The sequence below is a fragment of the Misgurnus anguillicaudatus genome, chromosome 4, assembly GCF_027580225.2.
Source record: "Misgurnus anguillicaudatus chromosome 4, ASM2758022v2, whole genome shotgun sequence".
NCBI classification, from domain to species: Eukaryota; Metazoa; Chordata; class Actinopteri; order Cypriniformes; family Cobitidae; genus Misgurnus; species Misgurnus anguillicaudatus.
The window spans coordinates 35034743-35057975 of NC_073340.2; the positions used below are offsets into that span (position 1 = coordinate 35034743).

General features: G+C 35.1%; 1 protein-coding gene across 3 annotated transcripts in view; it reads right to left on the reverse strand.

Annotated features, from left to right (window-relative positions):
- The window catches only part of fdxr (ferredoxin reductase), a 56680-nt gene extending 45672 nt beyond the window's left edge, over positions 1-11008 (reverse strand). The window contains exons 1-4 of one of the 3 annotated variants that reach the window (XM_073867192.1): positions 10856-11008; positions 10345-10595; positions 2652-2743; positions 2068-2163 (exon numbers count right to left, since the gene is read on the reverse strand). In XM_073867192.1, coding sequence (XP_073723293.1) covers positions 2068-2163; positions 2652-2743; positions 10345-10411 — 255 coding nt within the window. In that variant the 5' untranslated portion in view covers positions 10412-10595; positions 10856-11008. The other 2 variants (XM_073867193.1, XM_073867194.1) reach the window with 2 other exon arrangements.
- Between the last annotated feature and the right edge of the window lie 12225 nt (positions 11009-23233).

The following is a 23233-nucleotide window of genomic DNA, read 5'->3' on the forward strand; positions in this document are numbered from 1 at the left end:
CTGAACCGGGCATTGTTTTCTGTACATGTGACATAATCCCAAGTAACATAATGTATCCACGAAAGATTGAGAAGTGGTCTCTATGTGACATGTGGTTATATGCAGGGTTCACACACCTTAGTTAACTTCAAATTCAAGGACTTTCCAGGTCCAATACCCTCAAATTCAAGGACTAAATGTGGAGACACATTTCAAGTGAGAGCAAGGTTACATTGTGTTACCTTTTAAGATAGATTGTAAGTTAACAGTTCCCTTTCGAGGGAACTCGCGCTGCGTCACTGCGGTAACAATTTGGGGACGCCTCCAGGGGTAAGTGCGTCTGAATGTGTATATCAAATTCAACCAATGGTGAGCCTTAACGACAAAGACAGGGTGACGCGGGAGCCAGGAAGTATATTGCTATTTGAAATATTGCCAAAGACGGCGTTACAGGGATGCAGGAAGTATGGCAAGGGAGACGCAGCGTCTCGTTCCCTTCTCAGGGAACAACAGTTACATACGTAACCCGAGACGTTTTCATGTTTCAACACAACTATGCAAAAAAACATTTTGGTATGAATCAACATTCGCATACAGAAGATATAAACATTCAAAGTGTACTGTTTAGTGCGTATGCTTAAAAGGCTAGAAATTTATGATATTATCCTACACTACACAGGGAATAATATGGATTTTTTTCCAGAAAACTTCTTGCATAAAATAGATTCAACCACTTTTAATGACCTGCATCTATGTATGTACATTTTCAAAAACTTCCCAGGACCTTGAATTATTTCCCCCAGATTCACAAACTTTCAAGGATTTCAAGGGCCCGTGGGACCCCCTATATATGAGAGCAGTTAAAGGAATAGTCTACTCATTTTCAATATTAAAATATGTTATTACCTTAACTAAGAACTGTTGATACATCCCTCTATCATGTGTGTGCGTTCACATAAGCGCTGGAGCGCGCTGCGACGCTTCGATAGCATTTAGCTTAGCCCCATTCATTCAATGGTACCATTTAGAGATAACACCCTAGATTAACACAGTAACACCCTCCCTCTCCCATTATGAGAGTGAGAAGGGGAGCGGACTTTTCAGGCGAGTCGAAGTACTCCCAAAAGTGCTATTACGCCATAAAATATAGTTCCTCTTTTAAATCCGCTTAGAAAAGCGCTACGTTTTATTTTGTACCACCAAACTTGCTCGTATAACTACTCGTCTTAAATAGGAAAAACGTTGATGTGATTGGTCACTTCTAACTTTATCTTTAAATGGTACAATTGAATGAATGGGGCTAAGCTAAATGCTATCGAAGCGTCGCAGCGCACTCCAGCGCTTACGTGCACGCACACAGATGATAGAGGGATGTATCAACAATTCTTAGTTAAGGTAATAACATATTTTAATATTGAAAATGAGTAGACTATTCCTTTAAAAATTATGATGGTTTGGTGACTAGCAAAAACGTATGTTACATATAACATCAATGTATATTAAAGGGATAGTTCTACCTAGATTAACTACCTTCCGGTAGCGCCGCCATCTTAGTCTCATACGCATTCAGGATGAGCGCTTACGCAGCATACAGCGGTTTCTCTGCTGCTGCTCTGTCCCCCCGCCCTCCGAATTTGTCATACGTCACTAAGAAAAGTGCGTACACTACGCTAATAGATGGCGGCGCTACCGGAAGGTAGTTAATTACGTTAATAAAATTTTAAATATGGATATTTCTACAACAACACCGCACGGATTACCCTCAGAAGACTTGTTTATCATCCTGGAGCCGTTTGGATTTAATTTGTGAAGGATGGACACACTTTTTTGGACTTGAAGGTCGTGGACTATGGCTGGACCCCGTAACACTACATCCATTCAACTGAAAGATCCAAAACATTCTCCAAAACATCCGAAAATGTGCCTGTCTGAAAAACGACGGACATATGCAACTCAGACAGCTTGGGGGTGAGTAAATCATGGGTTTAATATCGTTTTGGCCGAACTATCCCTTTAAGGGAAAGGGTGGGCCAATTGTGATTTTTTTTACTTGAAATGGACATCATCATGGTCAGTAAAGGTTTTTACCTTGACCTCAGGATGATCAGGGGCGACCCCAAACCGCACCAGTCCAAATGGCACAGGAAGCCGTTCATAAATGTCAACAACTGCATCTTGTCGTGCCTAAAATGAAAGCAGCTACTTTAACAAATATGTCAGATATACAAAGGCTGCTTTATAATAATACAAAGCAAATATTGAAAAATTGAAAGTAAGGAATTTGAAAAGACTGTGGCGATCTCAAACTAAATGTGAAAGTCATGTGGTTGAAAATCATGTGAGATTTATTTCATACTTGACATTGTGCCAGATTGCTCTGTGGCGAACACACAATCGCATGGTTTGGAAAGCTGTAATGTCCAGAAGTTTGAAAAGACTGTGGCGATCTCAAATTAAATGTGAAAGTGATGTGGTTAAAAATTATGTGAGTGAGTTTTTCTTCATACTTGACATTGTGCCAGATTGCTCTGTGGCAAACACACAACTGCATAGTTTGGAAAGCTGTAATATCCTGGGGACCATAAAAGTACGATTGAACGGTAAAGCTATTAAAATTAAAGCAGCTGTTGAAGCTTTGACGTAAGAGTGTCGAAAACCGAAAAACTACAGACCTTTAGAAGCTGCTGTGCGGTGTAAAAACCTGCTGGTCCTCCACCCACCACACAAACTTTTGGACCAGACACAGATGATAGGCCACGGCACACTAATAACAGAACAGATGCGATGATAATAAAAGCACATTTATGGTTTTCTTAGAGATATTTGGTTTCCTATAGGATTATAAATTGGTCCATTGAGGGCAATATAATCAGCCAATTTTTGGTGATTGAAAGATTACATTACAATGAAGTATTTAAGAAAAATAATTAAAAAGTGTGGACATATTACTCGACTGCACTATACAAATTAAAGTTTAAACAAACTAGATACATTCAGTAATGCATGTCATTTACTGGGATCAAAGTCTCTGTTACCATGGTTACCTGCATATTTCCAAGAGTTTATAAGTGCCAAAGAAATGTGCTACATTTGGCATAGACCACCAGGGGTCTACAACCTTTTTGTGAGCTAGGGCTAACACAATGGATTAAACAATTTGGGGGCTACTTTTTATGTAGTTTTCTTTATGAAATCAACAAAATGCTTCACACACAAACAAAATATAACAAGTTGGCTCTACAAAAAACTATTTCAAGTTCATTATTGTAAACTGATTAAGCTTGTTCGACTTCATTCGGCTCCGCAAGAACAAACAGCCGAATGACGTCAAAGTCCCGCGAGGGCGATTTAAAAGCAAACTCCTCCGTACCAGCTTGATCTGGCGGTGGACGTTGTTCATCGTCTTGGTCGCAAATCAACATCACCAAATGATACTCGTACACGACCCATTGTCGTTCTCTTTTCGATGCGCCGTTACCGTGACGAGATTTGGAGGGCAGCCAAAAACTCCAGATTTTTACTGGACAACAAGCTTCGCATCTCTGAGTTGCTATCACCTGAAGACAAAGCGACTAGAGAGAAACTGTGGCCGAGGGTGAAGAAGGCTAGAGAGGAAGGTAAAAGGGCTGTATTTCGTGGCCCATATGCATACATCGAGGGGAAAAAGATTGACGTTAATGACTGATTAAATTATAACTAATAGCCATAAGGCATTTTCAACCATTCTCACATGCCGGGCGTGTCATTTATTTATTTGTTTTTCTACTGCTGCTACATCTCCGGGTTTTCAGATTTAACCCAATACATTTCAGCTTCAAGACAGTAGGTCTTGGAGCTTGGTAAATTGTAATTTGTAATTTTTGTTTGTTTGTTTTGTGTTGTTTCTTTTTTCGTTATTGTTAAGGTTCTACTTAGTTCGAAATGGACTTTAAGTTTAATTCTTTGAGCATAGCATCTTTGAATGTAAGGGGCATCCGAGAAATTGCAAAGCGAAAGGCTTTATTTCTTTTTTTAAAACGGACTGATGCTGATATTATTTTTTGTCAAGAGACACATTCTATGGACGTGGATGAAAAATTTTGGAAATCTCAGTGGGGAAAATCACTTTTTTTCAGTCACGGCACTTCCCATTCTGCGGGAGTTATGGTTTTGTTGAACAAATTTAAAGGAGACGTCTTGAACTCTGTAACGTGTGAAAACGGAAGATGGATTATTCTGACTGTGAAACTGGACAATACTACATTTATACTTTGTAATATTTACGGTCATAATTCTAATCCGTTGAACAAGTCCTTATTTGCAAAGGTTTCAGATATTATTCAAAGCAAATTTGATACATTCCAAGCTTCATATGTTATATGTTCAGGAGATTTTAATGAATGCTTGGACAATTTGAGTGATAGACATCCTCCTCGTTCTTCACAGCGTGACGTACAATCAAACTTAGCTTCTTTATGTACCCGTTTATCACTTACTGATACTTGGCGGTTTTACAATCCCGGGCTATCTGAATATACATGGTCTAACAAAAACAAATCTTTACAATCTAGAATTGACATGTTCCTTATTTCTACTTCTGCTCTGCAATATGTCAAGGAAATTACTCATAATTATGCCCCTTTAACTGATCATAAGCTTATTTCTTTAACTCTTACAGGCACGAAAGAGAACTCTAATCTTAGAGGGTACTGGAAATTTAATAATAATCTTCTTAAGGATGAGTACTTTAACAATGAGGTGGAAAAAATCGCCAATGAGATTTTGGGAGGATCAAAGGAAGGATTTAAAGGATAATTCCGGTATTCAACACTTTGAGTCTCATTTCTGGTTTGTTTTGGATGAACTACAGTGATGGACACAGAAATGTTGACAATGGGTCGTGTCTTGAGTTTTTGACTCGTTTGGAGGCGTCTCTTGACTGCTTCAGAATGGAAGTCAATGGCCATGCACAAACATGTCATTAAAACAACACTTAACGTTCATTTTCAAAACTGTACTACTCACCGAGTGGTTCGTGGTGTTCGTTGATGATTAAAAACAAGTTGTGTATCGAAATACAGTTTCTGTCGTGTTTTATTTGGCATTTTGTAAAATTACATTGACTTCAATTGGAAGACTCATTGCTCGCTGATATATCACTCCGCCGCCGGGAAACAGAAAAGGGTCGGTTTACATGTGGTTGTAGTTTTTTCGCTTGGTTTCTCTCAGAATAAATTTTTCCCATATTTGTAGGGCTGAACCAGAATATTTGAATATTCGTTCCGTGGGTTGACATTCGATTTTCAGTTTTGAGATTCGAATATATATATAAATATTTTTCAGCGTTAATGCAGAGCTTTTGCCAAGCAGGAAGTGCGCTTCACGCTCCCGCTCTATAGGTGGCGCAGAGAGACCAACATCCATAGCCAACAGCCACCAAACTTCACCAGTGCAAGAGATCGCCTCAAACGGAAAGCGCGCTTCCTGCTTTGGCATTCACGCTAATAATGTTGTAAATAACGTTCAGTTTCTTGCAAAAACTGATTGATTTGCTTCACAAGACGTCAATATGTCACACGGAGTTATGGGGGATTGCTGTTGTATTGGATATATATGCTTTAGCTCTTAAAGTGTGCGGATCTGTTGACTTGCATGACGGAGCACTGGGGTTTCTGCAAAATATCTTCTTTATTGTTATGCTGATGAAAAAACATATTGGATGGTGTAAGTGTTATAAATAAACTTGATTTTGAAAGTATGCTACCGTTTTATTACAGTTTGTTGGACTACGTTCATTCATGCTTCAGACTCAAATATAGAGCGGAAGTATATAAGCGGTTGTGAGGTATCTGAAAAAATAGTTCCACTATAGCAAATAACACGGATTGAAATCATACATTGCGCCAATATATTTGTTTTTGGTCATCGGCGAGCGCCGCGGGCCACTCGGTGAGTGGTACAGTTTTGAAAAAGAACGTTAAGTGTTGTTTTAATGACATGTTTGTGCATGGCCATTGACTTCCATTCTGAAGCAGTCAAGAGACGCTTCTAAATCAGTCGAAAAGTCAAGACACGAACCATTGTCAACATTTCTGTGTCCATCACTGTAGTTCATCCAAAACAAACCAGAAATGAGACTCAAAGTGTTAAATACCGGAATTATCCTTTAAATGTAAATGGGAATTTTTCAAATATAATGTTAGAAAAATTGCAATTAAACGTTGTAAAGAACTAAAAAAAATTAATAGACAAAATGAGTTAGAATTAATTGATAAATTGGGGAACTTGGAACAGAAGCAAAATCTTACTGAGGAGGAAGAAGCTGAGTTGGTCACAATTCAATCCAATCTAGATCTGATCTATTTAGACCTGGCTAAGGGTGCTTTTATTCGTTCTAGGGCGAAATGGATTGAAGAGGGTGAAAAAAATACAAGTTATTTTTTTGCTCTTGAGAAAAGAAACTTTAAAAGAAATGCTTTATCCGCTTTAAATATTAATGGGAATTGTTGTATGGATCCAAAAATTATTTCTCATTTTGTTTACTCATTTTATAAAGAACTATATACTTCTCGATTTGATTTATCTAATTGTGAAGAGTTCATTCAAATAGTCCATCAACACATCCCTATTATTGAAAAAGAATTTCATGATCTCTGTGAATCCAATATAACGTCCTCTGAGATCAAAGATGCCCTTATGAGAATGAAAAAAGGGAAAGCACCAGGTATAGATGGATTGACAGTAGAATTTTACTTACATTTTTGGGAACTTATAGAAACTCCTCTACATAATTTGTTTAATGAATGCATTAATAGTGGTGAAATGACTACTACGATGAAACAAGGTATAATTTCGTTAATTGCTAAACCAGATAAAGATCCACACTTTATAGAAAATAGGAGACCAATCTCTCTTCTAACAATTGATTATAAATTAATTTCTTTAGTATTTGCTAATAGATTACGAGAAGGTTTACATAAAATTATTAGTGAATACCAATCAGGCTTTTTAAAAGGTCGGCACATAACTAATAATATTAGACTTGTGCTTGATCTCTTGGATTATGCTGAGAATATTGATGAAGGAGCTATTATTTTTTTTCTTGACTTTTATAAAGCATTCGACACAATTGAACATGAATTCCTTTTTAAAACTATGACACTTTTTGGATTTGGAAATAATTTTTTGAATGTAGTTAAAATGTTTTACAATGATATAAATAGCTCCGTAATAATTAACACTTCTACCACTCAAAGATTTAACATTAAACGTGGTGTACGTCAAGGTTGTCCAATTTCCCCCTTTTTATTTTTGTTGGTAGTTGAATTATTATCCATTGGTATTGTAAATAATGAACAAATTCAAGGTCTCCAAATTTTTGGAAAAGAAATTAAAATATCGCAATTGGCAGATGACACAACCCTATTCTTAAAAAACTTATCATCTGTCCCCAATGCTGTCTCCTTCATCAATATTTTCTCTAAGGCTTCTGGTTTAGCACTAAACTTATCCAAATGTGAAATTCTCCCTTTACACAATTTAAATGATAAATATTTTAATAATATTCCTGTGAAATCGTCTGTCAAATACCTAGGAATTCATGTAACAAAAGATGTTAATGAAAGACAAAACTTAAACTTCTCATTTAGATTAAAAAAAGCAAAAACGGTATTAAACTGTTGGTTACAACGTGATCTTTCTGTTTATGGTCGTGTTCTTTTATCTAAAGCAGAAGGATTATCTCGGTTTGTTTATCCCTCCCTATCTTTGTATGTTAAAGACTCTTATTGTAAAGATATAAATAATTTGTTTTATTCTTTTATTTGGAAAAACAAATCTCAAAAACTAAAGAAAAGGGTGCTAACTAATAAGAAAGCTGAAGGAGGCTTGGAAGTACTTTATTTTGAAGATGTTAATAGAACTTTTAAAATCAGTTGGATTAAAAAATGTTTGAGTAATCGTAACTCCTTTTGGAACCACATCCCACACAGTCTCTTTAACAAAATAGGTGGGTTAGATTTTCTATTAACCTGTGACTTCAATATTTCCAAAATTCCTCTTAAGTTATCCAAATTCCACCAGCAAGTGCTGTTAGCCTGGAAGATATGCTATTCACATAATTTCTCTCCTCATACTTCCTTCATTTGGAATAATGCCAACATAACAACTGGTAATAAATCTTTATTTTTAAGAAATTGGTTTAAAAGGGATATTAATCATCTTATGAATGAGTTTGATAATTATGGAAATATTTTACCCTATGAACAATTTATGCAAATCCACAATTTCCCTGTGCATTTCAAGGAATTTAATTCAGTCTGTAAAGCTATTCCTCTTACTCTTATTCATCTTGTTAAAGGTCATGTTCTTTATAACTCTAAAATAATGATAAAACCCAAATTAATGTTAAATGGTCTTGAACTGACTGATAAAAAATGCAATAACAAACATATCTGCACTATATTACAAAATCAAAATAAATTAAAACCCAGAGGAAAATTCTTTTGGAACTCTATTATCGAGAATATTAATTGGAAAACAGCTTGGTTAATTCCCTTTAAATATTGTATAAATAACAAAACTAAAGAAATACATTTTAAGATTTTGCATACCATTTACCCTGTTAAGTCAATAATTTCAAAATATTCTGATATTGATGATTTATGTTCCTTTTGTAAAATTGAGAAAGAAGTGTTAACACATTTATTTTTTTATTGTAACATAACCCAAGTTTTTTGGAAAGAATTGGCAACCTATATTTTTAGTAAAGTAAAGGATAAATATTTTTTTTCTTTAAAGGATATCATTGTACACTATGAAAACAATGCAAACAAAGATCTTGAGTACATTGTTAATTTATTCATATTACAGGCTAAATTCTATATACATAAACAAAAGTATTTAAATGCATCACCAATTTTCAAGGTGTTTTTAGCAGAATTTGAATGTTTTATTTCTTCTTTAAAATTGTTAAAAAACAAAAAGTCATTAACATGTTTAAAGCACTATGACATTATTTTCAAATGCCCGATGTCCAATTAATATTATATTTTGTTTTGTATAAACTGTATAATGTTATGCTCTGTTTTGTATTCTTTTACTCAAAAAAAAAAAAAAAAAAAAAAAAAAAAGCAAACTCCTCCGTATAGAGACAGAGCGCCGTTATGCAAATTTGAAAACCACGCCCACCGGGGGGGAAATCAATCCAACCGTCTCCATTGAGTTTGTATTGCGAGAAGCCGCCTCCTTGTCATTTCTGGCTTATAACAAAAAACTGAATAATGCCTAAAAGCTGCTGTGTGACAATATGTACAGCTAACAAGCCAAAGAACCCAGAAATAAGTTTTTATAAGCTGTCGAGCCGTAAAACCAAGTCTTTAAGGAGAATAAAGTGGATCGCCGACTACGTTTCCCCCTAGTGGACGCAGTTCTACTAATAGAAGTACTATGAAAAGTTGCCTGTATCCATTTTTGTGTCTTTAAACGCTCGTTTTTTGGGGTCGACAGCTTATAAAAACTTATTTACAGATTAAACTTAAAAACAGAATAATACCTAAAAGCTGCTGCGTGACAAGGTGTACATCTAACACACCAAAAAAAAAAAAAAAAAAAATTTTTTATAAGCTGTCGACTTCAAGAAACGAGCGTTCAGACACAGAAATGGAAACAGGCAACCCCTCACAGCACTCCCACTAGTAAAACTGCGTCCAACAGGGGGAAACGCAATCGGCGATCCACTTTATTCTCCTTAAAGACTGGGTTTTACGGCTCGACAGCTTATAAAAACTTATTTCTGTGTTCTTTGGCTTGTTAGCTGTACATATTGTCCCACAGCAGCTCCTAGGCATTATTCAGTTTTTTGTTATAAGCCAGAAATGACAAGGAGGCGGCCTTTTGCAATACAAAGTCAATGGAGACTGTTGGATTGATTTCCCCCCCGGTGGGCGTGGTTTTCAGGTTGTGACGCGCTGCGCTCTGTCTCTATGATTTCGCGAATCGCTCTCGCGGTACTTTGACGTCATCCGGCTGTCGATTCGTGCAGCACGGCATGAAGTTGAACAAGCTGATGATAAGTCACATGGCTACTTTTGGATCTCTGTCAAATGTTCACTTTATAGATTTTTTAAATAAACAACCATATTTACTAAACATCTCTCTTTTAATCTTTTCTCTTAGAAAATAATAATATTGATTGGGTGGGCGGGGCTTTGTTTTACAAATTCAAAGTCTCTATCACCTGAGCCATTAACACATAACACGAGTACAGAGGATTACCAGATAAAGATTTCTATGTTGAATTTCAGGACTGCAGTTTAACCAAAACTGAATGTAAAATAGGATTGCGTCATGATGACGCATCAAAGCATATCAAATGATGCAACTCACCGGATGCGCGTGAAAGTGTCTGGATCCTGATCACAGATTTTTGGATGCAGTTTATCATCATCTTCATCAGATGAAATGCACGATTCGAGTCTGTTACAGCTGAACAATAACACTGTTGTGAAGATTAAAGCAGCTGAGCTCTGATCTGTCAGCGCGTGCGGTCGTGTTTATGTAGCATTGACCTGAATTCAAGGGTTTCAAGATGCATTTCGTCTACCCAGATAAAGTTTCTTGCTCCAGTTCCGTTCCATCTAGTCCATGTTAGGAATGAGGAGAAGTTTAATATATTGTTTTCCAGCGATGTGTGGAAAAACAAAGATATAAAGATTTGGAAGTAGGTTAGACGATTATTATCATGAGACCCGATCTACATACAATATAAATGCAGAGTTTAACTCGAGTATTTTAAACACGTTGCATATCATAAATCATCCGTTTGCTGCAAATGTTAAGACACAAAAACTAAGATATCGATTTAGCTTAAAGCTTTGAATGAACTTTGCTTACTTACTAAGTGCGCGTCACTTAAAGCGCTCCGTGTGATGAAATGTATCGCCGATTAAAGGTTCCTCCTCTCGTGCAATGTGCAGCTTTTGATGCGGTGTTTTGTGCTACAGGCAGCTGCACTTTATTGGTGGTCGTTTGAGAAGGTTTCAACAGTCAAGCTTTATCAGTTTAGCCTTGATTAAAGGTCTCAGACTGAATGTAGATATATTGCACACAAGAGGGTCATGGACTAATGCACTCCACAGTTTAGATAAAAAAAGATTAATGGCTCTTCTCTGCTCTGTAATCTTTTATCATTTAAAGCATTAAATCTCTTTGTTCCAGACCATTTTTCCATTATACATTTTTGGAGTTTTGTGTGAAAATATGTAACAAATACATAAATAGAAAAAGGTTCCTTTTTCTTATTTTAGTGCTTATTGTGTATTTATTTGTTTTTGTTTTTTTTTACTTGTACAGCACTTTGGTTGGCCTGCGGCCAGGTTTAAATGTGCTCTAGAAATAAAATGAACTTGAATGTCAAATTTGCTTTTTTCCCCTCTGTTTTTCTATGTTGTTCCATTACACACAAATGAAGTAAACATGTGTATAGCAAAACATGTGTAATTGCATTACTTTTCTGTGAGAAATACTTCATTACTATCATTATATATACTTCATATATGTAAGGAATAGGCCTATTGATAACGGGCCATTTAATTATTTGAAAATAATGCACACCCAAGGTGGTAATGTGGCACGAAGCGGAGTGCCATACACCGCCGGTGTGCATTATTTTCAAATAATTCAAAGGACCGCAGTCAATTATTCCACAGTTACCACAAACACTGCTCTGGTGCCTATTTTTAAGACATTTGACATGTTAGGTGTGTAATATCAAAATATAATGCATACCCGTGGAACATTTCTCAGCCAATAAGAATACAGCATTAAACAGACAGGTGGTATATATATATGCACATACACCGATCAGTCATAACATTATGACCACATGCCTAATGTTGTATAGGTCCCCCTTTTGCCCCTAAAGCAACCCTGCCCTGACCCATGGAGGCATGGACTCAGCTAGACCTTTTAATCCGAACCAGCATTCCAGACATATATGAGCCTTGACCACCCATCACCCTGTTGCGGGTTCACCGCTTTTCCTTTTTTGGAATTCTTTGGAATTTGGGCCGTGTCAAAGTCGCTCAGATTCAAGCTGCACATTTGTCCTGCTTCAAACACATCAACCAGTGTTTGTCCTCAAAGTTGATGGGTTAGAAGCAGGAAAAATTGGCAAGCGAAAGAATCTATGCGACTGTGATGGCTAGACGACTGGGTCAGAGCATTTCCCAAACTGCAGCTCTTGTGTGATGTTCCTGGTCTGCAGTGGTCAGTATGTATCAAAAGTAGTCTAAGAAAGGAAAAGTGGTGAACCGCCGACAAGGTCATGGGCGGCCAAGGCTCATTGACACACATGGAAAGTGAATAAGCACATAAATAAACACCATAAATTGACCATAAAATTCTCTGTTCTTTCTTTGGGAAGAAGTCCCTTCTTCTTGAACTTTTGGCATACAATTTTAAAAACAGACTATTATACATCATTATTTCCAAGGATCTCCTTTCATTCTCTCCTTTTATGTCTCATGCGTATATAAAAAAATGTCCATGCCATAAAAATGTGCATCCCTTTACCCTCCGTTATCTTGGTTTATGACACTTGGGCAACCATCCTTACATAATGGTGCCAAACGATGCATCATGTTCAACACTGAACAATGCTGCATTATATTTGATACTAATTTGAACAATCCTTAAGCCTGATGGTGTATTGCCATGACCCAATACATAAAATGCTTAAATCTGCCATGGCTATTATTCATGATTCATGAGAGGAAGTGAAAATGGAGGAAGTGAAAGAGCAAATCTCACCATTTTCTTCTCTCTATATATATATATCCTATAAGACTTTAATGCCATGATGATTAATGTGTAATAGACATAAATGAGCTTGTTTTGCTTCAAGTTGTGTTTTACTAAAATGTCTCCATTATTTAGACACATACACTCACCTAAAGGATTATTAGGAACACCATACGAATACTGTGTTGGACCCCCTTTCGCCTTAATTCTACATGGCATTGAAAGGTGCTGAAAGCATTCTTTAGAAATGTTGGCCCATATTGATAGGATAGCATCTTGGAGTTGATGGAGATTTGTGGGATGCACATCTAAGGCACGAAGCTCCCGTTCCACCACATCCCAAAGATGCTCTATTGGGTTGAGATCTGGTGACTGTGGGGGCCATTTTAGTACAGTGAACTCATTGTCATGTTCAAGAAACCAATTTGAAATGATTTGAGCTTTGTGACATGGTGCATTATCCTGCTGGAAGTAGCCATCAGAGGATGGGTACATGGTGGTCATAAAGGGATGGACACGGTCAGAAACAATGCTCAGGTAGACCGTGGCATTTAAACAATGCCCAATTGGCTCTAAAGGGGCCTAAAGTGTGCCAAGAAAACATCCCCCACACCATTACACCACCACCACCAGCCTGAACAGTGGTAACAAGGCATGATGGATCCATGTTCTCATTATGTTTATGCCAAATTCTGACTCTACCATCTGAATGTCTCAACAGAAATCGAGACTCATCAGACCAGGCAACATTTTTCCAGTCTTCAACTGTCCAATTTTGGTCAGGTCGTGCAAACTGTAGCCTCTTTTTGTAGTGCAGATGAGTGGTACCCGGTGGGGTCTTCTGCTGTTGTAGCCCATCCGCCTCAAGGTTGTGCGTGTTGTGGCTTCACAAATGCTTTGCTGCATACCTCGGTTGTAACGAGTGGTTATTTCTGTCAAAGTTGCTCTTCTATCAGCTTGAATCAGTCGGCCCATTCTCCTCTGACCTCTAGCATCAACAAGGCATTTTCGCCCACAGGACTGCCGCATACTGGATGTTCTCCCTTTGAATTGAACAGGTGTTCCTAATAATCCTTTAGGTGAGTGTATATGTGCTGATTGTTTTGAGTTATATGCAATATAAATGTGAAAACTTTTGAAATAAACATGTTAGCTCATTATACAAAACATGAATTAAAAATGACAGCAAAGCCTCACATAGGCCTACACTGACGGTATGTCGGTCTGTACCACAAAACAGCCATTAGGGTCAATTTCTTGTACCTCGGATTCATGAAACTGAATAAATAAGCTTTCAGTTGACGTATGATTTGGATAGGACAATATTTGGGTGAGATACAACAATTTGGAAATCTGTAGTATGTAATATTATGTTATATATTTACAGTAGGAAATTACATATCGTCATGAAACATGATGTTTACTTAATATCCTAATAATTTTTGCATAAATATCATTTTGTCATTATCATTTTGACCCATACAATGTATTATTGGATTTTACTACCGTGTGACTTATGACTGGTTTGTGGTCCAGGGTCACCTATGTGAAATCTGTGTCATCTATAACTTGAAATTGTTAGAGACAAGTTGAACAGTGTTGTCCTTGAATACACTGAACTCTGACTTCAAGTCACAACAAGTCACCTCGAGTATGTCAACATGTTTCAACATGTGTCCTTGTTGTTGTTGTTTTATAATCATGACCAGACAAACCAAGACAACATGTCATGAGGGTGCGTGTCTTAGATTAAGATTGAGTTTATACTTTGTTGTCTAGAAACAACAAGGGTTTGTTGTCGGTGTACCATGGAGTTGAACTACGAGACATTACATTTATAATCTGGCATACACTTATCCGAAACAATTTACAATGCATTTCGTTTTCATTTTATCAGTATGTGTTGTATGAGTTAAAAGTGAAGTTTTGTAGTGATATGTCTGAAAATAAATACTTGAAATTTGTGAATGCATATTTTACAAAACATGGAGGAAGTATAAAATAACAAGAATAGCCAGAAACCAGTTTTACAAAAAGTAAAAACTATAGTAACCTTTCGCTTTATCCTGTGTGAAACTGTGTGGTTTGCCAATGTGAGATTTTTTCTTAGCATGTCAGAATTTGTCTACTCATTAAATTATTTACTAGTCAAAATAGCACCACTAAGTTGTATAGTTTCAACAGACTCGCAGATATCACTCCCAGTGTTATTATCCCACAAAATAAACTTTCTTTTGAAAGCTGAATAGCTGAATGAAGTGAGGACTTAAGTAAAACAAACAGATTATCTGCGCAAAAAAACATTCTGTCTGGGTCAGAGATTTTACAATGCTGATAGGATTTCAAGCAGCAGAAACTTCAAGTTAAACGGGTCTTTTCAATTTCTCTTTGCTGATGTTTATGAAATGGCACAGACCGTGGGATAGAAAACACTTAATGGAAAAATAAAATGCAGCTAATGATATAATTACAGCATAGCTTTCCCATCCTTTATTCTGATTTAAAAGATGAAAAAAATCACTTATTATATTTATAGACAACATGTCACAACCTCCCAAAAAGGAAATACAACTTCAAAAAATACCAACATGATGGCCTGGTTTCAAAGACAAGGCTTAGCTAAAGCCAGGAGCAGGGGCGTAGCTAGAATTTTATTTTTGGGGGGTCCCATCTTAAAATGAGGGGGCAAATATAGCTTCACACCTATAAATAAAACAGCTTAACATCTGTGCACATTTAAAACAGCATATTTACTTCACTGTTTTAGCAGAACATGAATTAGACTCAGATGATATAGATGGCACATTTTCTTCTTCTCGCTCATCTTTCCGTGCTTTTTTGAAAAAGCGTAATATTGTTGCGCGCCAGCTGCCATTGTCACCAAATATTAATGAACTCTCATGCAAAGATGACAGCATAAGTTACGCACAACAACACACGTGACATGAGCTAATCCAATCAAGTTTGAAAATCAACATTTTCTTATTTTATTTAAAACAATTGGAAATCTAAGGGGGCGGACATGTAAATGAGGGGGCCAAGGCCCACCCAGGCCCCCTCGTGGCTACGCCCCTGGCCAGGAGTCGAGGTCTTATTTGAATTAAGATGTTTAGGCATTTTTATAAACATGCTTTAGAAAAAGACGTACTGGTGTTCATCTTGAGACAAATCAATGACACCTGCACATTTTAACATCTGACAGTTCCAGTTATTTAGAGACGACTGAAACTTGTGTTTTTGTAAGCCTTGTTTGTGAAACCAGCGGGATGTGTTTACAAGTAAGCTGCTTTTGATGAGTTACACAGTTTATGGTAATATTTGACAATTTCATTGTTAAATTTAAAAGTCACGGTCATTTGTGAAGTGTCTTCTGAAGCAAGACCAGTTCAACCATTGAAACTAATCTGAACATTGGGAATAAACTCTAAAATAAAAACTATTGAACATTTTTACACAAAGATTAAGACACTTCAGAATACACTTTGTATTAGATTTGTATGAAAAATACTGTTTGCATAATACAAACAGTGTTGTTTGGTCTAACTCGGTGTGATGATACAATTTAATTATAATACAACATATCTTTAGATAGTAAAAATTCAGACACTGATATTTAGAGAGAATTATAAATCTTTATTCATTTAATTACTTTATAAAATCAAAATAATCAATATATAGTATAAGTAGATCCAACAGTACCATAACCAGTATATGTTATAAAATATAAAAACGACCCTAAAGATGCAAAAAGTATTTAAAAAATCACACAAAATGCAAAGAGTGAGTTTTGGTTTCCTTATGTGCTACATCTTATAATAATGTTTATACAGACCTGAGATTGTTTAAAGTAGAGTTGATATAAAGTACTTTCCATATTAATATGCAGAGAAAGCTTATAAGGTATTAAGTCATATGCAATCTGATCAAATAGATCAAAAACAAAAACATTTCACAGAAATTTAAATATAAAATAGAGAGCTTTAGTCCTTTTAAACATCCAACAGTCAATAGCTTTTATCTGGTCTGTACACACAAAGCTTTCATCTATTAGCAGAACAAACATTAAGGACTCATAATCCTGCATGAACTTGAATGTACACATTGTTGTGATATTGCTGTTACACTATAACTCTTCACTGTTGTTGTTGCGACACATATCCCATTGAAATCGAAAAGTATTGGTGAATTTGTGCTTCTTATTCCAAACGATTCCCATTACGACAATTAAACAGATTATGACAGGAATAATGGCGAGATGTGCTCTTTCATTGCGCTCTGAAAAAAAAGAAATGTTTATGACATTGCTTACAAAATCAAAACATCTTCAGTGTATTAGACAAGTAATCAGATCATCTGATACTAACATATCTCTACTAAAAGATACTTGGAGCATAAAACAAACTCTGTGATACATGTCACTGGCTCGTCACTGTTTGGAAAGTTGTTAGTTTTTAAACAAAGTATATAATATATAACTTATAAATAACACGTGTTTTATGATTAACTGTGAGCAGAGCAAACAAAACTAGTTGAGTCTGTGTCGCATTTGCACATTTTATTCAATGTCATTTATCTTTCACTTTCTCCTAAAACATAGGACAGTGACAAGTAAATATTGAAAAAGTTATTACCTGATTGATCAGCAATTTCATAGTTTTCAGTTTCAATCAGTTTCATAGGTTGAACTATAACAGCTTCTGTAAACAGATTATAAAGTTATGTTAATAGATTCATGATAGGTGTACAAATTGCAAATATTTTTTCAATAAGTTTTTCAAGCACTTGAACTGTACCTGTTATGTTCACAGCAAATGATGTTTTGATATATCCACATGTGGTTTGCAAAAATACATTGATTTTTGTTGTCATTTTTTGATTTGCAGTGTAAGGACACAAGAAAGTGCTCGTCTTCATACAGGGATCACTTAACTCCACTTTACAGTTTGTTAGGTCAACATCTGCTGCTGTAGGCATAAACTTGTACATCTTCATGCAGCAGTTATTGCTCTGATAGTTGCATGTGAGAGCTATTTTATCTCCCACATGTCCAGTAACATCTTCACATGTTATACTGCGGTCATCTGTAAAGTAAGTTTTATATGTTTACATTTTATACTTTTGGAGGATATGGCTGCAAACAACTGGCCATTTTCATAAACCTCTCAAGTAATAAACATAAAAAGGCATTATCTTTAACTGTATAATTCATTATATTACCTTTGGCCTCACAGACAGCAGTAAAAGTCCAAACCAGCAGGATCAGTCCAACATTAACAGCACTCATCATCCAGCTCTGTTATAAAGACATTAATGAACATTTATTTCTCATGTCAATATAAAATGGTCAAATTAGATCATGTAAAAATGCATTTTATTTATTTGCTCAAAAACTTGGATAAATGCTTTTTAATGAATGAATGCACTTTGAGAGAACACTGATAATTGAGCTCACGCTGAATTGATTGTTTAAATCAGCTGTCAATCAGGGACATTAAACACACATAAATATGAATGCACTTCTTTAACCTTAAAAGAAAAAGTACTTTTCACACATATATCTCATTACCAGGTTACATAAACACTGGCAGATAACTATAGTTTGTGACATTTATATCACAATAATGTTAAAATTTAAAATGATCTAGCAATACCCAAAAGCAAAATGCAATCTGAATAACAATAATACAAACTGATGATTTTATTTCAGCTTATTAAAAGTAATCCTAAATGAGGATGCAAATTCAAATAAGCAAAACTCTTAAAAAACATTTAAAAAAAAACATTTACAAAACTTTTAAATTAAAAGCAGCAGATTAGTAAATGTAGTTTGGTTAGGTAGTGATCACTTACTGTTTGTCTTTACTCTGTGGAGGTTAATGATCTGAATGATCTTTCAGCAGGGTGCACAAACATATAACAATACTTTCACTTTCAGAATGACTCTGAGGTTGTTGATCCTTATCGTGTGTCGTGTGTCCTTATCTTTTATGTAGCCATGATAACAACTGCCCCCATACAGTAAATGCAGACCTATACTGTGTCACGATACTTTAATGTTACTGGATTTGATACGATGTTAGACACATTTCTGTTAACAGACTACCTGTTTTACAGTATATACTGCATACTTATTTTAGCCCCTAATAACTTCTTATGTTACTGCTTTCTTTGTTGAATCTACTGCATTCTTCATAAACTGTTTTAATTTAGGACAATCTATTGCATCTGGGCTACATTAATTCTCGTATTTTTAAAAGATAAATATTTTGTAGATGATGCAAATGAGACGATTAAGAGAAATATATTACAATTGAATCTGAATTTACATATTTGTATTCATTAAAGCAACATTGTATTCAAAATACATTTTATCAGTACATGTGTTCCCTGGCCTTTGAACCCACACAATTACACATGCCCTTAGTGTTAATGTACTGCAAAATCAACTTCCTTTTGGTAATAAAACACCAGAACACACAATATCTGAATAAATAAAGGTTTAAGTGAAACTGAAGTCAGATACGATTTATGTGCACTCGTCCATCTAAAATGAAACCTTTTGTTCGGGGTCAAAGGTTTCAAGTTACTTTTTAAAGGATCAACAGGAATTTCAAGCTCAACCGGTCATTTAAATTTTCTTTTTTTATACAGTGTGACACAGCAATAGGAAAAACTTGCTAAATGCAAATAATAAAATGCAGCAAATGATGGATTTATATATAGTCAACATACTGTAATAAATATATCGTTTTCAACCTTTAAAAGAAGAAAAATGATTCATTATATTATAGGAAATGCATGACATGACACAACTTGTCCACAAGGAAATACACCAAACTACATTAATGCCAACACAATGGGGCAGTTTCCTGGACAGGGTTTGTCCCAGACTAAAATGCAAGTTTGAGCTGTCTTAATTTTGCCCAGACATATCATAGCATCTATCAGTGCCATTGCTTTGTTTGTTTTTGTAAAGTATGCTTGTTAAAACTATTTAAATGACTCAATAACTAGAGTAAGAATTAGTCTGAATAATCTTTACCCTGTCTGGGAAACTGCCCCGAATCTGAAGACATTACAGTAAATCGTGAGTAAGATTATATTACATTGATGCATGCCGTTTTTATATTTCATTTCCTATTTAGTCAGTCAATGTTACATTGCTTACAGTTTATGATAATATTTCTCAATTTCAATATTTAATTTCACAGACATTTTTGCTTATTTTCTTCATAATAAACTATAAATGCTCTGAATGTGTTCTTCTAATGAAACCTGAATATTTGAATAAAGATGTTATTTAGGTCATCTTTGATCTTTAAAGTCTATGAAACATGTTTGTGATCACATTTATATTCCTTTGATAACTGTCTATAGATGATATATTTATGCAACATGCAAATAACAGGCAAATGGACCAGGAGTTTGAAAAAGTAGATTTTTAATAAGATTCAGCATGGTGGACATAAAGAACTCTCGACTATGAAACATTTGGTACCATCCAACTTGTGAGTCATAACTCGGCATGTTGCATGACAATAGAAATTATTATATAAGTGTTTTAACAAGTTTGGTTATTTTGTTATCTTTACAAAATGGTGCAGGCAACAAGCTTCACAGGTGCATTGGCTATTGTGTTTAAGAATAATACAAATGATGCACCATTGGATGTGTTAACTACTGCATAGTGCTATAAAATATAAAAATGGCAGATATCCTATTGGACAGACCAAAGAACCCTGGATAATATCAGTTTGTCCCAAGGTATCAAAAAAAAAACAACAAAAAAAACATACATAATGTGTTATAACAAGCTAAAGCAGAAATTATAATCTATTTATTATTTATCATGACCAGTAGGTGGTGCTGTGTTGAGCATTTTGTAAGATTTGTTGACAGGAATGTTTAAAAGGTTTAATAACTTTCTTTTGTGAGTGTCTGTTAATGCTACAAAATGTCATGCAAATTGGAACAAAAAGCAAAAGTGATTATTATAGCATCGCCTTTTGTCCACTTTAGACCATTTTGCAAGATGTAAACAAAAGTGTTTCTGGAGCAATGTTGTTTACATCTTGCAAAATGGTCTGTATATCTATTCCCATCAAGTTTGGCATCTCTCCTACTTGCAGGCTCTGAGGCCCAAAACATTGAACAACAATTTCAAAACAAAATTTTGACATAGTAAAACTTTGATTGAAAATACAGAAAGTAAAAAGTGACACACTATCACCACACACCTTATGCAAATAATGAAATATGCAAACTAGTTTTAGTTTCCTGGTCTGTGCATCTTAGTATTACGTCTATACAGGCAAAGAATAATGCTACAACGTGTTCACTGTAAAAATTGCTGTATGTTATGCAGCTGTTTGTCATTAGATGTAAATTGATGTTATTTACTGGCAACAGTTTGTTCAAGGATAAAATAACATTAAACACTGACAAGACTTTGTTATTATAAAACTATTAACCTTTTTCTGTTTTTTCCTTCAATTTTTGGTTCCCAGAATTCTTTCCCTGAGGCTGCTATTTTAGTTTTATTATGTGAAGGTAAAGACTTGTTAAGGTTTAATGTTAATTTAACTTTGAACAAAAATGTTGCCAGTAAAAAAACACAATTAAATATAAAGTAAGTTACTAGCAAACAGCTGCCAGTAATACTAACATTTTTACAGAAAGTATTCTCTTTATCACATTTATATCCAAAGAAAACACTTAACCTTTAATTTTTTTAAATTGTATCTACACTAAAACTTTGATTTCACAGAAATTGTATATTTCAGCTGTCTTAACTGGAAGCAGCTTGCACAGAGATATCTTAACATATATCATTGCCATTGTTTTGTCTCAAATGCACAGCAGTAATGTTTTTTTTGTGAGGTATGTAAAACTACAATGTCCCAATAGACCCCTTAATCAAATTATTACATTTTTTAAAGGATACAGAACTGGTAAAAAAGATAAAAAATATTATTTGATTTCTTTCTTTTTTTCTCTCACACTCTCGCACTTCATATCAAGTAAAATAATCATATGTACTGGTGTGTTGGTTTTATCTAGTACAAATCAGCAAGTTTATGTTTTATAGGCAAAAAGTTGCCAACCTTCAGTGCTATTGTTTACCTTAAATGTTAAACAAACAGTGATAGATGTGTGTGCCATCCTTTAAACAGTGATAATCCACATTGCTTTACAAAAATATCTATCACGGTCCTGCAGAATCAGTAACTGTATATATCCGGACAGTTCTTCTACATCCAAATCCCTCCTAAAACGTGCTAGTTATGCATGTCATTAACATTGCATCCACGGCTCTTTTTGCCTCCAGCTAAGCCCCGCCCACCCAGAGACGTTGCAATGTTTACAAACTTTTAAGGGGTCTATATATCTAAAACCTAGTTTTGGATTACTCTAAACCCTGTATGAGCTTTAGTTAGTTAAAACATGAATATTAGTTTGGTTGGACGTTGCAGTTACACGGTTTCTCAACAATGTCTATTTCACTCAAATGATCTGAATAGCGCACCGGAGGTCTGTTTTTCTTCTTCTTGAGAATGAATGCCATGATGATAATGATGAAAGAGCTTATGACAGCAATGATGACAGCAAGTGCTGATTTATCTTGTTCTTGAAAAATATGAAATATAATTAGAGATGCAATAAAACACAATTATGGTATAGTTTAAAAACACCAGTGGATCTCTTCACAATATTTATTACATTTTGTTACTGACATCATATTATTGAAGACTTAATAGGCAGTTTCCTGGACAGGGCTTATAGTCTCTGATTAAAATGCATGTTTGATATGCCTAAATTTAAAAACATCCTTGCACTGACATAGCTAAATATATATCAGTGCCATTGTTTTGCCTCAAGATGCACACCTTTTTGTAAGCCATGTTTGTAAAACCTGCTTAAAATGTCCTAATAATACTAAGGGCTAGTCCTGGATTTATACACCCTGTCTGGGAAACCAGGTTTTAACCAAGGTTTTAAAACTATCAACTCCTTAAAATTTTTCCAAGTGAATTAAGTAATTAATGACCAAGGATTACTTAAGTTAATACCTGTTTGGGCAGAAGGGTCATCTGCAATGTTATCCTCAAGTTTATTTAAACCACCTCCTAAAAGATTTTAAAAACACTGTTAATAAACCCCAAATATATAATGTATAACAAAATCAATGTTTGTATAAACTTTGTTGTTACAACTGTTAATACAATGTGAATAAAACGGTCGATTTAACATTTTGAATGGATTTCAGAATTTATTACATATTTGGTATTTAAAGTATTTAAATGAAGCATTTGCTATAATGACAACAGAACTCAATCTCATACAAATTCAATAATCAGTGATCAATAAATATTGAATGAATGAATACCTGGGTCATCAGTGTCACCTTTAACAGCTTCTGTAAACAGATTTTAAAAACATTTTAATATTTCATGATAGAGACACAAATGAAAAC